We start from the raw sequence: 14245 nt of genomic DNA on the forward strand, positions 1-14245 counted from the left end.
GAGTGGTATTTAACACCATATCCCTATATTCTAGCCTCTTATCCTTTTTATCAAGTAAACTGTAGAAATATTTCTAATTCAGTCTTTGAATTACAGAATCAAAATAAATACAAAAAACGTTCTCAATTTCGACTCCTAATTCCAGATAACTTTCTTGCTCTGTTCATTAAGCATGACCAATTTTGAGAAAAATCCTCCCTGTAGCCGCAAAGCATCTTCAAGTGTCTATTAACAATGGTCAAAATTAAAAATAAATCTTCAATTAAAAATAATTTTGATCTTTGAGAGGCATTTCAGCATTTTGTTTATTCTGGAAATAAGATAATACTCTAAAACTAAGGGCAGAGTTAGTGGGGTGGAGAATATTTTACAAAGAAACTAATAAGCATTTTGGCTTTGCATGTTTTTGAATTATATTTCCAATTAAAAATGCAGAGTGCTAAATCACATTACAAAGACAAATAGGAAAGTACAACTTCATTGTTGAAAACAATTTCCCTCCTATCAATCTGAGGATTCATGCATCAATATTGTAGATGAACTGTTAATTACAAAATCAATTAAAAAATTATTTCTAAAAACAGTCACGCGTCCTGGCTCTCAGGGGGGCAATTTGGGCAGAAGGTCTCATCTCACTAGGACCGCGCCAAATCACAAGTCGTCATCCACAAGTAAGCAAAAGCAATCTGGTTTTTCATTTTTCAGCGCGGCTGAGCCCAGCCTGAGATTGATCGTCACATATGGCCCCAGAAAACAAACTGTCAATACCTTGAATGCTGCAGAATTTGAACAAATAGCCGTCCGCCCATTCAAGCCACTCATTGCATCCCATTTAACAGATTTTATTGACAGTTTCCTTCTTGTAATTAAAGGGAAAACTACTGGCCAGCAACCAAGATAAAGTTCAAAGATAGGGTCAAAACAAAAGCAGATGGAGGGGCACGGTGTGACTGTCAATGGAACATAGCATCAGAGCATGTTATTGACACACAGGTATCTAATGATCAGCACGTCATTAAAGAGGGATCTATCGTGAACTTTATGCAAATGCTAAAAGGGACTTAAGACCACAATAAAGCATTAAGGAGACACAAAAGGAAAAACAACAAAGCACAAACGATTTTTACTTATCTGACAGTATTCACTGCTTCAGCACTTTTAAATTCAAATGCAGAAAAAAAATTCTTTCTGACATTTTTAACCCTTGCTGCACAGGTAATAATTTTTACAGGAGCATTCTCATAAACGCAGAGGATCCGTAAGGTAAGGTGTGGTCCTCGTGAGGTTAAATAAGAATTTCCTCCCTCCTCCCATATCCTGAATTCACCCTATCAAATAAATCAGTAGCTACCTTTAAAGAGAACATATATAGCATGTTCTCATGCATCCTTTCTGTTCGTTTTAATTGCAACGATTAGACTTGCCTGGATTATGGAATGGATTTAGCAGAACATCATCTATATTCATTTGAAAGGATTCCCTGTAAAACACTCTCCAAATCATACAGTGCAGTATTCTCCACTCCCTCAGAAACATATTCCACAATTACTTAGAACCAGAAAGCTCTTCTTAGTTTGAACTGCTTTGTTTGTTGCCTTTTAGACTAAGGTCTGATTAGCAATTTCTTATTCTAAAACCATGTTTAAAACAAGCATGCAGAAAGTATTACAGAGGAAAAAAAAAAGTGACATATTAAAAATGTAGCAACTGTCATGCCACTCTGCCAACCTGAATTAGCAAGTGCTATAGCTTTGAGGGTGACAAACTCTTCTTTCTCCAGCTTCATGCTCTTGTATTTCTTTACCAGCTGCAGTATGGCATTGTTAAGGTCAAGAAGGCCTGCCAGTTTGGATTGGTCTTCATCCATAATATAATCTTCAGCATATACGAGCTCATCCTCAAAAGAAAGTGACCGGTATACAACACCGAGAATCAAAATCTCCATCCAAGCACTCTGCAGAAGGCTCATCTGGTCAGCTAGAGACAAAGTGGAGAATCCTGAATAGGAAAAAAATACAGGAAACATATTAAGCACATTTGGATTTGTCAGATATCTGCTCCTCTTTTGGATTTATTTTTATATACATTGTGATAAAACGTGTTATGTACTCTTATTACTCTCTCTTCTGCTTTTGTGCCTCTCCTCCCCATCCTACTACAGGAAAGTAAATCAATATAAAATCAAACGTTTTCTAATCGACATATGAAGTTATAAACAAGTTGGAATTTGCAGGCTCTTTCTGTAAGAATCCTATTAATTTGGGGAGAATTGCAGTGATAGTCTGCATTTGTATGATGTCTTCTTTGTTCTGAAATACTCATGCCCAGTTCTAAAACCTGACGCTGTGAAACAGGGATCTGATGACTCTGTTCATCATTACCACAAACCAAGAAGGATAATTTAGGAGAGAAAAAAAAAAAAACTTTTTTACAAGGGAAGATTTGATGTTTCAATAGAATTAAGGCGTTTATCACAAAGAGGAAAATTCTCTTTGAACTTTAACCTCAGGGGAAAGAGAAGTAACACCTACCCTCCTCAGAAAAGATGCTAATTACTTCTGTAATGGCTCCTGCCTCTACTACACTCGATGAAATAACAGGGTGGTATATTAAAGAGCCAACTGAATAGCAGTCGCACCATCCTTTTTCTGAGGGCAACTGAAAATTTAATAAATGCCCCTTAATGAATTTAACTTTTGCTCTTTTTTTTTTCCTGCTGTTTTCCTAATAGGATCGCTAAGGGCAAACATCTTTACTGTCTTACCTTTTCAGACTCTTGTTTACAGTACCTGTTAATTTATTATATCAAACTGCTAATATCCCAATCACATTAGGAGCTACAAAACAATATGGGAGAGGAAGCGATTCTCCTGGCCTGTTGGTGAAATGCAGTAGTTTGCCAGTTGGCACCATCAACCACAAGTACTTAATAAAATCATCAAAGGGGATTAGTCAAGCTTTTCTTAAAGGGTCTTAAGACATGTCTGAGGCTTTCATTTAGTTGTTTATGGAGCTGATTACATGTCCTTTGACAGGGTTCCCGCTGTAAGAACATTCTTTTTGGCGTTCAATTACACTTAAATGCATTTTTCTGTTTTGAAAGTCGAGAGTTACAGTCAAGCAGGAATATATCATAAGCTAGCAAATCTGCAAGGCATCTACTCCAAACAGGATTTTCTCTATAAGCACTAAGCAGCAAAACTAATACAATAAAAAAGAAAACCCCACATCCAAACCACCAGGCATCCATAAAAAAGGAAACATAAAACTGGCTGCATGCTCGCTCTCTCCATTTTTCTCCCCCTCCTTATTTGTTTTCATTTTCTCTTAGTGTCTTTTGAGTCTTGTGATAGAACTGTAGCTCTCTGCCTTCAAAAAAACTAACAAAACCTGAGCCAACAACAACAGGAAACCCTTGAAGAGGTGACAATGGAAAATAACACATCCGCGATTAAAATAAATAAGAGGGAAATGGAGAAGAAATAATCATTTGAAAGGTTATAGGGAGGAATTCATGATTTCAATTAGCTTCAACATTTCTGTTCCTTCCCGTCTTTCAAGAACCAGTTTTTCTGCAGTAGCAGATGGACAGAGAACGTAGCCTGCAGCACCGTCCTGTGACAGCCCCATTCTCCCTCCCAGACACTGCTGTTAGTAAATAGATTTACACATTCTCCAATCTCCACACATCTTTCTGCCGAATAATTAAAAGCAGGATGATTAGTTTATCGAGTGGAAGGAGGAACTTTTTTATTGAGGTCCATCCACGATTTTATCAGGGCCAGCACTTTTGCGGTTGTCATGAGGGTGCAGGCATCCAATTTTTCTTATCTGCCTGATTAATACAAACGCTGTTTCAGGACGCATTAATTAACAGATACAAATCTACGTTCTCATGGAAGGATCAATACAGAGAAGAAAAGAGGCATCAATGTGAATTTAGTGCTGATGATGGAGAAGGCACTCTATTGACATTTACGTGCATAGAAACTTTAAAGTTGCAGTGGAGCCCTTTTGTCCCTGTGATTTACAAATTAACAATTTTTCAGGTATAACAATGTTTCACACACTTCTGAGCAGTTTAATTAAGCAAAAAGCAATAAAATCAGTTTTGATTAGAAAAAGTTTAACCTGCAATTTCTCTCTATTCTTTTTTTTTCTGAAAACTCCCAACTTCCTTCTTTTATTTACTTATCTATTTTAGTACAGGTTTGTTGTTTGGTTTTTTAAAATAAATAATGCTATGTTTCAATAACATTTATTGTGTGCCACAGTCAAAGGAAATTACATATGCCCTGTGAGGGGGAAAAAAGGGATATTGCCTATAATTTATTGTACTGCACTCTTGAAAAATCTGCATTCTGGTGCAGTAAATATACTAATTGTTTTTATACGACACACAAAAAAATCAAAAGAAATCTTTTACATTATAGAAAAACTGGCAAATATAAACCACGCTGTTCTGCTCTCCAATAATAAATCAAATAAACATGATTATTTTCTTCCTGATCGAAGTAACTTCCCCTTGAAAGCCTGCTCACTGAAAGCATGTTTTAACTTTTAAAGGCATCCCTCGTGGGAATGTAAAGCTGCATCAAGTTGTAATTAATCTCTTGTTGTTTTGTTTTCATTTTTCAGAAAATGTGAAAGCATCCAGCATGTCTCTTGTATCACACCAATGCCCTTTTAATAGATGTTCAGCAAGTCCCAGTTAAAAGAATAGACTACACAGGCATATGTATTTACATACAGAGATTTATTCTTAATTGTTTGGAGGAGGTTATACTTATTTCATGCCAAACTGCGCTCTCATTCTCTGAGCTTTTGTTATATGAATCCCCTAGATCAACCACGATCTGTGACAAGTGGACACGTTCTATTTTAAAATGTAACTATTTCTAAAAAAGTCTCCAAATCAGATGAAAAACCCTTCCAGCTTTCCGGACTGGTGGTAGCCTTCCCGGTCACAACTGCAAGCTCTTTCCAAACCGCCCTGAGATGCTGCATGACGGTGTGGTTTTGAACTTTGTCATGCATTGTGTGGCTCCTTAATCCTTAAGAGTCTTGCGGGTCAATGTTTTAAATGTAGAACTGCATAATGGCTTTTTAAAATACAATGTTGTGTACCTTTTTCCCCTTTAGCGTGTACCATATTGGTGACAACTTTGATCTCTTTCCATCTCCCTCCCCAAGTCAATGCCATTTACTGTATCTCAGGCATTTGCTGGCAGAATGACTCTGTACCTTGACCTGCAGTTAAATAGCATGTTTATCTGCGATACAGCGCACTCCAAATAAACCAGATGACAGCTTGCAATAACGTCATTTGGAAGGATTGAAAGGCTTCTCAAGAGTCAGGTACCCCTGAGGTAAGAAGCTTGAAGGAAGCATGTTTTGTGCCAATCCTCCTGCCATCTTCTACTAGACGCTCGTGTGCTTGACAATGATGCCATGGGCACTTGTCAAGATTTTTTTTTTCTTTTTGCCTAGCAAACTGATGCACTTTGCAGTCAACTTACAAAAAAGGCTAAGCATTTGAAAGTGTGAAGGGCAAAAAATATCTGACGGCTAGTCTTCAAAAATACACTTTCATTTCAGAAAGCATAAATGTTTATTTCCTGAGCTGAGTGTTGACAGAAATAGGCTGCAGCGCAGGCATATGAATTTAACCCCTGGTAGGCATTCTTTTCAGTGCGGTTTTTATGCGGCTGAATGCAAGCATTGTAAATCTACAGGGTGTCTCGTAATATCAGTTAACAATAGCATTGATTTGCTGGTTACAGATTTTCTTCCTTCCTTTTTTTCTTTCTTTCTCCTCCTTTCAGGGACTGTAGTGTTTCTTCAGCTAAAAATAGATACTTTTCTACAAACAGCGTATCACACACAAATTGTAATTATGCCGTAATGACTCACTGAGATCACCGAGTGTGGATTGAGAAAAGGTTGATTGAGCAACTGAACATATGCTTGGTTTTTTTTTCCTTTTGCATACCAGTAAACCCAAAGCTCAAAGGAAGCAGAAATAAATAGGTAAAAAGGCCTTAGCATTTTTATTATATGAACAACCAGCAGCGAGCTGACCGCGCTCTGCAGCGCTCAGCACTCCAAGCCAGCTCCAAACACAGTTCGCAGTCTCTTGGACGGGGCTGTTTAAACCACAGATCTTTTCTAATATCAGCACATGCACCACTTGCTCTCTATTTCACATTGCACACAGCTCCATGCTAAGCAGGGTAAATCTTTTATATTCCTGAAGACCCTTTCCTCTACTTCATTAAGATGGACTTCATGGACACTAACTCACTAGGGGCTAGAGTGAAGCAGCTGCAGATGGTCAAGTGCCAAAGTAAGATCTGTGCCTTGCACACAGCACTCCGAGAACTATTGGACAAAAAAAGACAGCGGCTGGACTTATCCCTACAATTATTTTCAGCCGTAAACATTTGATGCGATGCCTAAATCGGGCTACTCTGACTCGAATCCTCGTTTGTTTCATTTTGCAGGGAATGAACTTCCCTTCCTCTCTGTTATGTGTTTGGAAATCTGAATATTTGATGAAACCGGGTATGAAATTACTGGCAAATCTGGGAGTTGCTCGCTTTTTCTGATAATCACCTCCCATTTACCTTACCAGTTGTTTTTGTGATTGTTAGTTTTATGAGTAAAATATTCCTCTTGCTTGCCCTGGTTTGTACTTCAAATATCTTCATTTACATTTTTTATAATCAATGCTGTGCTTGAAAATGACATGATCACTAGTATGTTGCAGATTCAATACGTTTATACAGGTGAAATAGCAAAGTTGCATTTTTAAATTATTTACACTTAATTTTGATGGATTAACTTCCTTCTAAATGTTTTATGGGTACTGATGTTTCCAGCGCAATCTCCTTATTTCAAAAATGATGTATAGTCACCGCTGTCAAAAGAACAAACTGATATCGTTCACATTTTTTAAAAAAAACTTTTCTTTCAGCCCAGATCACTTTACTTAGAGAGCGCGTGGCCTCGTGGTCAAATGACAAGCAGTGGGCCGAAGGCTTATCCTGGCTGCACAGAAATGAACGTAAAGAAACTCCACTCCATTTCAAGCTCAGACTCGGGCCCAGCGCGCTCTCGGACGTACAGCTGTCACTCTGCCCCCTCTCCCTTCCCCGCACGCACTCAGCGCTTGCCCGGATCCATCGTACAACTTCAGCTGGCTTCCAGGGATGTAAACAAAGGCCAGGGAAACTTCAGCAGTGAGATTTCTGCTAGGGCTACATAATGTTTTCTAGACATGACCACGACATTTGCTGAAGGAAACCTTCATAGCCTGACTGCCACTTACTATTATTCTCTCAGAAATCCCAGGAAGAGGATGGCATGATTCATTTTCTTAAGGTACGTCTAGAGCTGAATCTCCCACATAGATCTGAATTAAGAGATCCTTTTTATTATATTAATCCAAGAAAAAATGGATTTAATTGCATTTCAAAATACTGTGTAGTCTAAAAATATATATCAAGACCCACAAACATTTCAGCGGTTATGAAAATCATTAAACAGAAGGAGACTGCTCTCACTAATCACCAAACATATTTCACAGATTATGGATGAAATTTGGTGAAAGCTGGAACAGAAACAGATACAACTCATGATGCCAGGGTGACCCCATTATTTCAGTTTTTGTTTCTTTTTTTTTTTCATACCCATTTTCTCATGGAGCCCCCGGTCAAAGGGCTAATAACTGCATATGATGCCATAGCAGGCTGAAATTCAAGTACGACTGAGGATTTTCATGTGAAAGGTGTCAGCTCACGAAACAAAAAGCAAGTATTTGCCCAAACTTGAAAATCAAAAATCAAGTCCCAAAGCAGAAACTACAATTGACCAAAAATACAGCCAAAGGCTCAACTTAGGCTGCTTGCTGGATCCAACTTCCAAGCTATTTAGAACTGACGTGCTACAATTAAAGTTACGCTTAGAAATTAGTTTCATCCGACAACTTTAGCACAGTAAAACCACCGCCTTTTCTGAGCGATGCTTTGCTACGTAGCATCTCCTTCTGTCCCTATAGCAGAGCACTGCAAAAGCAGCACCGGGGCTCTGTTGTGAGCGGCGCGCTCTGCGCTACGAGTTGTGACTGCCATCTGTTAGCTGTGCGGCCGGGGAGAGGGAAGATCAGATTGCGTACGCAGAGGTGCCCAAGAATTACTCTGAGTCGAGTACAAAAAGCAAAATGCATTCGGAGAGCGCTGGGATGTCTTCAGCCAAGCCTGTGCGCTTTCTCGGGTTTTATTTAAGTGTGTTTGTATTCCTAACTCTTGCTGTCCAAGTTCTTATAAAATATACATTTTTTTATATTTTATAACACAAAAAAATGCCTATGATAAGCACTTTTTCACCAACACCTACCAGTAAGATGGGAAATGCCACACAGAGCGCTAAGAAACCCCAGGCTTTTATCACAACGCTACTTTCATCTCACTGAAACAACAGCAGAGAGATGGCACGGCAATAAAAATGCATTCACACTGCATGTCCCTCTCAATCCATTACGAACAATGGATTCTCACTAAGCAAATATTCGCTTGTCAGAAGTATTTGCAACACTGGATTCATTCAGCAAGACTAAGTAAGTGAAGTTCACAGCAATTTAAAAGCAGCAAATTAGACATTTACAAACAGTGAAGATGCTGCTTGTCTAGCGTGACCTTTCACTCAAGCTATACGAAAAGGTGTTAATGTAATTTAAATACCAGTTAGAAATATTTCTGGTTTGTCTTTTACCCTGTGAAACCTTACATGGTAACACTAAACATGAGCAATTTAAGCTTGTCATTTCTTCCCAGGGTAAGATGCATATAGTGAGATGTAACTCACTATAGTTCAAATTGATTTCAGTACTTAAATCAGAGACACGCCTCTCTAACCACCCAAATATTTCTAGGCAGCTACTTTTACATTTCTTATTTCTAGTTACAGCACAAGTTCTTGTGAGCTGCTTCTTTAGCAATAGTAATGGAAAGGAGCTGGAAAATGTGACTGATTAAGAATGTCTCCCTGACTTCACACAACCACCTTCAGTTGCTAATACTCTGCAGTGAAACATTACAGATTAAAAAAACTGGTGAGCCACCTCTGCTTCACGACAGATTTGGTAAGACCTCCATGTATGGAGTACTTTATGATGGCATTTCTGGAAACGTACGGTTTGAAGTACTGTACTCTTTATTTCCATTAATTTTCATTTCATACCTTATTATTTCAGTATTCACCAAGAAAAAGGAAAATATAAGACAATAGATTTATAAACAGATTCATCCTTGATTTTCCCTTTGTGCTGGTTTTACCACTGGAACTTCCACCATTTTAAATAGCTTTACTCCAAACTCATACCAACTATATATAAAAAGAGGCCAGGCCAAACACTTATGTTTTGATTTATCACTAGATGCTCTGAGAACAGAGGAAGACCTGATAAGTAGTAAGCTGCTTTCTTTTTTTTTCCTGTATGTTAGACAGTTGGCACTCCTTGTGCATTACCTTCTCTGCAGTGACGTTTTGAATTCTAAGATACGGACAATGAAAAAATTTTAAAATTCAGACTAGCAGTCCAATACGGCCCGATGTAGCTGTAGGTCTCCTTAAGGTCAGCGATACGAACTTGCAGATTCCTGAGGGTAATCTTTCTAATGCACTACATATGTGATCTGATCTGCTTATTTAAACTTAACTCTTGCAGTTCTTTAAATTGTAACCTTTGAACATGGTTTGGTTAGACTATGAGGGGTTTTTTTGTCCTCTTATTGCAGATAGCAGAGGCAGATGACATGACATGGTGTGCTCCTAAAACCGTCTTTGCCCCTAGACTTGAAAAGTCTGCAGCTGGGGTACAGCATTTTATATGAAATCTGCTTTTTAAAATGTCTGGCATATTTTGAGGTATCACCTGTGCGCCCAGACATTTGCATGGGAGAAAATGGAGCAGGATTGTATTTATGGCCCTGATTGTTTTCTTTCACTGAGCCTATATAAAAAAAGACCAATCATATTTTCAACATAAATATTGATTTCACACAAATTTTCCTTCAATCTGTTGTGGACGTATGTATTTGAGTATGGGTACACCAAAGCCAGACTTGCGCGTAAATAAAATAAAAACTGCATTCTGTCATCAGTAAAGTGACTGTAGATGAAAAACTACAAGTATCATGAATAGGGCTGAATCTCTTTCCAAGTCCAATCCAGAAAATGGTAACACAGTTTCCAAAGCTTAGAAGAGTCATCACTATAGGTCCATACCCTGTGTGTGGTATGCCTTACCTAGATCCTTCAAAGAGTTCAGCTAGCAGAAATGAAACTACTGAAAATGAAAATCGCACATAATTAAACAAAGAGAGTCCACCCTTTTCCCTTTTTTTTTAAATTCTTACTGAACGAAACAAAATAATAAAAAAAAAAGAACAGAAACTTGAGAGAGGAACCTAACAATCAGCGTTAGTTCAGGCACTGCTCGCGTCAATCTTTGTATGCATCAGCCTCCCAACGGCTGCACACACAGACTGGGAATATCAAGAAATTTAGAGTTCAAGCTTCTTCAGCCTGGTGCACATTAGGCTTCAAACCCAAGTTTGTTGGATTATTTTATATCAGTGTTTTGGGTTTTTTTCCCCCCACAGAAAGGAGGGATTTCTTGTGCATTTAGTATGCGCTGCCTTTTATTAATAACCTCTATGGGTCTGCTTTGAGAGCGCTTTTCCTCAAAGAGTGCTGGGTCACTGCTGTTTGCCTTTTGCTCCCCTGGGGAAGCCACCAGTCGTTTCCTCACTGAGAGCTGTGGCAACCCCTGCTCCCTCCATCTTTCCATCAGGCAAAGTCAGGTTTCCAGGAATTCCCCAATCACGTTAATAGTATGAATCCAATACTGGAATGTATTAGCATATGGAGACAACCATGCTTACGATCCAATCAACATATCTGTGTTAACCCTGTATGTGCTGAGCTAGCTAACATCTCTTTCCATAACCAAAGCAAAAACTTCAGGTTGCAAAATTTTGGGTAAATATACCTTTTTGCCCTCTGGCAGGAAGACGACAGCTCAGAACACTGTCCTACACATCTTCCTTCTTCTTCCCAGTTTTTAAAACTTTTCTACTGGTTAGTTGATTTTCTTAATGTGCTGCAGATGCCAAAAAATTCAAATGTTTATAGCCTCCCTGGTCTGGGAGAAGAGAGTCACACACATTCTCCTACATGAATGCGGAATTTCTAGTTTACCTAGTTGAGTGTATACGTACCATTAAGATCATCTCTGGAGGCTGTGTCTTAAGTCTACAACAGTCCACACACAGAAAAAAAAAGAGAGAAAAAAGAAAGAAAAAAAAAGGAAGCTGCCTGATTCTAATACACCTAATTAGCCATCGGCAGACTCTTAATTGCATACATTAGGATGATTCCATAGTGGAGATTAATTCTAAATATACCCAAGCAGCTGGTTAAGATGCCATGGATTACAGTGTGGACTGTACTTTTCCACTTAATTAGATATCAAAATTAAGCAGCAACAAGCATTTTGACATAACGGGGATCAAGCCGCCGCTTGGCATCCCAGAGCTGCACTAAAGTGACCGCTAAACAGAGCCGCACAGATGGAGAGATATTAAATGCCGCACTGGAAAGTAATTTCAAATAATAAAATATCAATATTTACATTTTAATTACCCCTACTGAGAGCCGCTCTGTCATTTTCACTATTGCCGACGCAGCAAGGGGTAGTGGAATGACATTGCGGCTCTGACTGCAATGACTATTTTGTTTCCATTAAAGAATGACAAGTGTTTTAGAGGCAGTGACACCCAGTGTGTGAACAAGAATGACAGCAGATCAGAAAATTCCTATTAAGGGAATAAATGACTCAACAAGAGAATTTACTTCAAGCAGCCGCCTCCTCCTTGAAACACATAATCCTTTCTAAATTTTCTGCAGAAAGTTTATTATTAGAGGAGCCTCAGGGAAACCTTAGCTTCTCATAAAATATTTAGAACGATAGGACCTTACATGATGACCGGTCAATTTAAAAACAATAATACTCAATGCTCATCCTATCTCAGAGTTATATCGAGAGTTTGTATGAATCAAAATAGTTTGAGGAGGGGAAAAAGGCACGTAGTGAAAAGGAGATTCCTTCCCATAAGACCTGAAAGTTTGACAGCACGTGGAGAACGCCAGGGTTATTTTTGTTGTCTTTTCATCAGTTTTACTACCATTGGCACGGTGAGTACTCCACACCCCATCTGGATCACAATTAGCTGGCCTCCAGAATTACACCCAGAGACTGATCACAAACAGGTAACGCGTACGTGCGCAGGTTCAGGCCTCCCCTTTCTCCCTACGTATTCCTTGCACATACATAAACACTTTTTCTTTCAGTAGGTACATCAGAAACCCGTGAGACACCTTTGCAGCACCTTAGGAATCTAATTACTTCTGATCAGGTCTGAGCTCGATCTCATGGAAAATATTATATTACATCTGACATGCTGCACTTACAAAGAAGAAAAGGAAGGAAGAAAAATATCAAAACAGTAAAGAAAAAAAAAGTCTTCCTTGGGGATGTCTGTCAAACTGCAGAGATCTTCGAAGAATCTCAATGGTCTCAGACACGAGAAAGTGCGTAAGAGAAAATCCTTGGTCAGTACACCCCAATATGCAGCTAAGTGACCCTCCTAAGTCATGGCATGCATTTATTTAATCATGTGCAGAGCTCAACTTCTATAAATGTGACAAATGGCTAGAACAGAACACGGGGGAAAAAAGGCATGAAAATTTTTACAGAACAGAAAAGGAACAGCTTTATGGCAGTGACTATTGCAGGAGTTTTAGAACCAGCTTTGACATTAAGAATTAGCAGTAAAGTACAAAAACGTTACTCTGACATTAGCTGCTTAACTAGTTGATCTTCTTTTTCTTGTCTTTTTTCTTCACTTCTTTTTCCTTCTCTCTCTCTCTCTCTCCTTTTTTTTTTTTAAGTACCCAGGAAGTACTTCTTAAGCATCCCTAATGCTTTTAGGACAAGACACTTCCCCATTTCTCAGCCACTAGCACCTTTTAATTTCTGAAAGAGCCACGGTTGAAAATCTTAATTAATTGTTCCATACTGCTTCAGGATCATTATGCAATGTAATAAAGGCCGTGTAATTATGAAATTTTACAGCCATTACCAAGGCTGATGGCTCGTATTTCATCCTCAGCTGGACCCAATGGCTTTTAGCCACTCAGCTCCCCTTTGATGAACTACAGACAGATCTATCAGGCCCAAACAATATCCAGGCAAGGCGGCTATAATAGCTACCTACAGATGAAGCCATAGATAAAGATAAACTATAAATCTACACACAAATGCAGGCACATTGCCTCAGGATGACAGAGGGGAGAGGATGAGACACTTGGGAAAGCTGGCGGCTTGCAGAAAGGCAACCTTCTCTCTCTGTCTCTCTTATTCAGTTTGGAATTTGTTTGGTTTCTTAAAGATGTAAACCCCTCTCATACTTCTCCAAAAGAATTACATATTTTTTAAGGACTATGCATTTTTCTATGGAAGCCAAGGGGTCACTTTATCCAGCTATTAAATTTGACAAAGGGGATTTATATGGACAAACCAACTCATCCTCCAAATGAAGAATCCTAGTCAACAAGTTTGCAAATCATATTCTTAAAAGTGAATGCAGGTCACTTGCTTCCGAGACTGAAAAAAAGCAAAACATCCCTGATTTCTAAATGCATTATCCTGAGCAGATGCACAGAGGTGAAGTTAGCTGATAGGCTTTCACCGGAGGCAGCACCGGAGATGCAATTTCATGCAACATTGTCCTACATTATTTTATTTTCAGCTTGAAAATGAAAATACTTCTCAAAATTCAGTGCAAGTTAAAGGAACAAGGGGATTAGATATGATCTCAGCACCTGCATCACCGGAATGTACTTTATGGAGGTGACCTCCATCAATGCCCTCTTTAATTTAAGACAGAAGGCCTTCCAAGTATCTATTGTTAGTCCCTCCAGAGTGAGACAAGGCTGACTAAATGATCTCTAGGTGAGAAAAAGAGACAGAGAGCTGCAGCATCTTGACCAACTCTGAAAAAGTCCAGGGAAGAGTGTGAAAACATTGGCTTGAAAACTGCATCTAGTAGTACCCCTTCCAGTAGCCCAAGGTTAGTTGTGAAGCTGATGTCATGCTCATGGCCGAGGCTAAAAACACCTC

At 38.9% G+C, this 14245-nt stretch overlaps 1 protein-coding gene across 10 annotated transcripts in view; it reads right to left on the reverse strand.

Moving 5' to 3' along the window:
• ESRRG (estrogen related receptor gamma) overlaps window positions 1-14245 on the reverse strand; it is a 392451-nt gene that overhangs the window by 13209 nt on the left and 364997 nt on the right. For all 10 annotated transcript variants that reach the window (XM_075496438.1, XM_075496436.1, XM_075496437.1 and 7 more), the window contains one exon: window positions 1729-1998. In XM_075496438.1, the coding sequence (XP_075352553.1) occupies window positions 1729-1998 (270 nt within the window). The remainder of the gene's footprint in view (window positions 1-1728; window positions 1999-14245) is intronic.

Source organism: Mycteria americana, chromosome 3 (genome assembly GCF_035582795.1).
Source record: "Mycteria americana isolate JAX WOST 10 ecotype Jacksonville Zoo and Gardens chromosome 3, USCA_MyAme_1.0, whole genome shotgun sequence".
NCBI lineage: Eukaryota > Metazoa > Chordata > Aves > Ciconiiformes > Ciconiidae > Mycteria > Mycteria americana.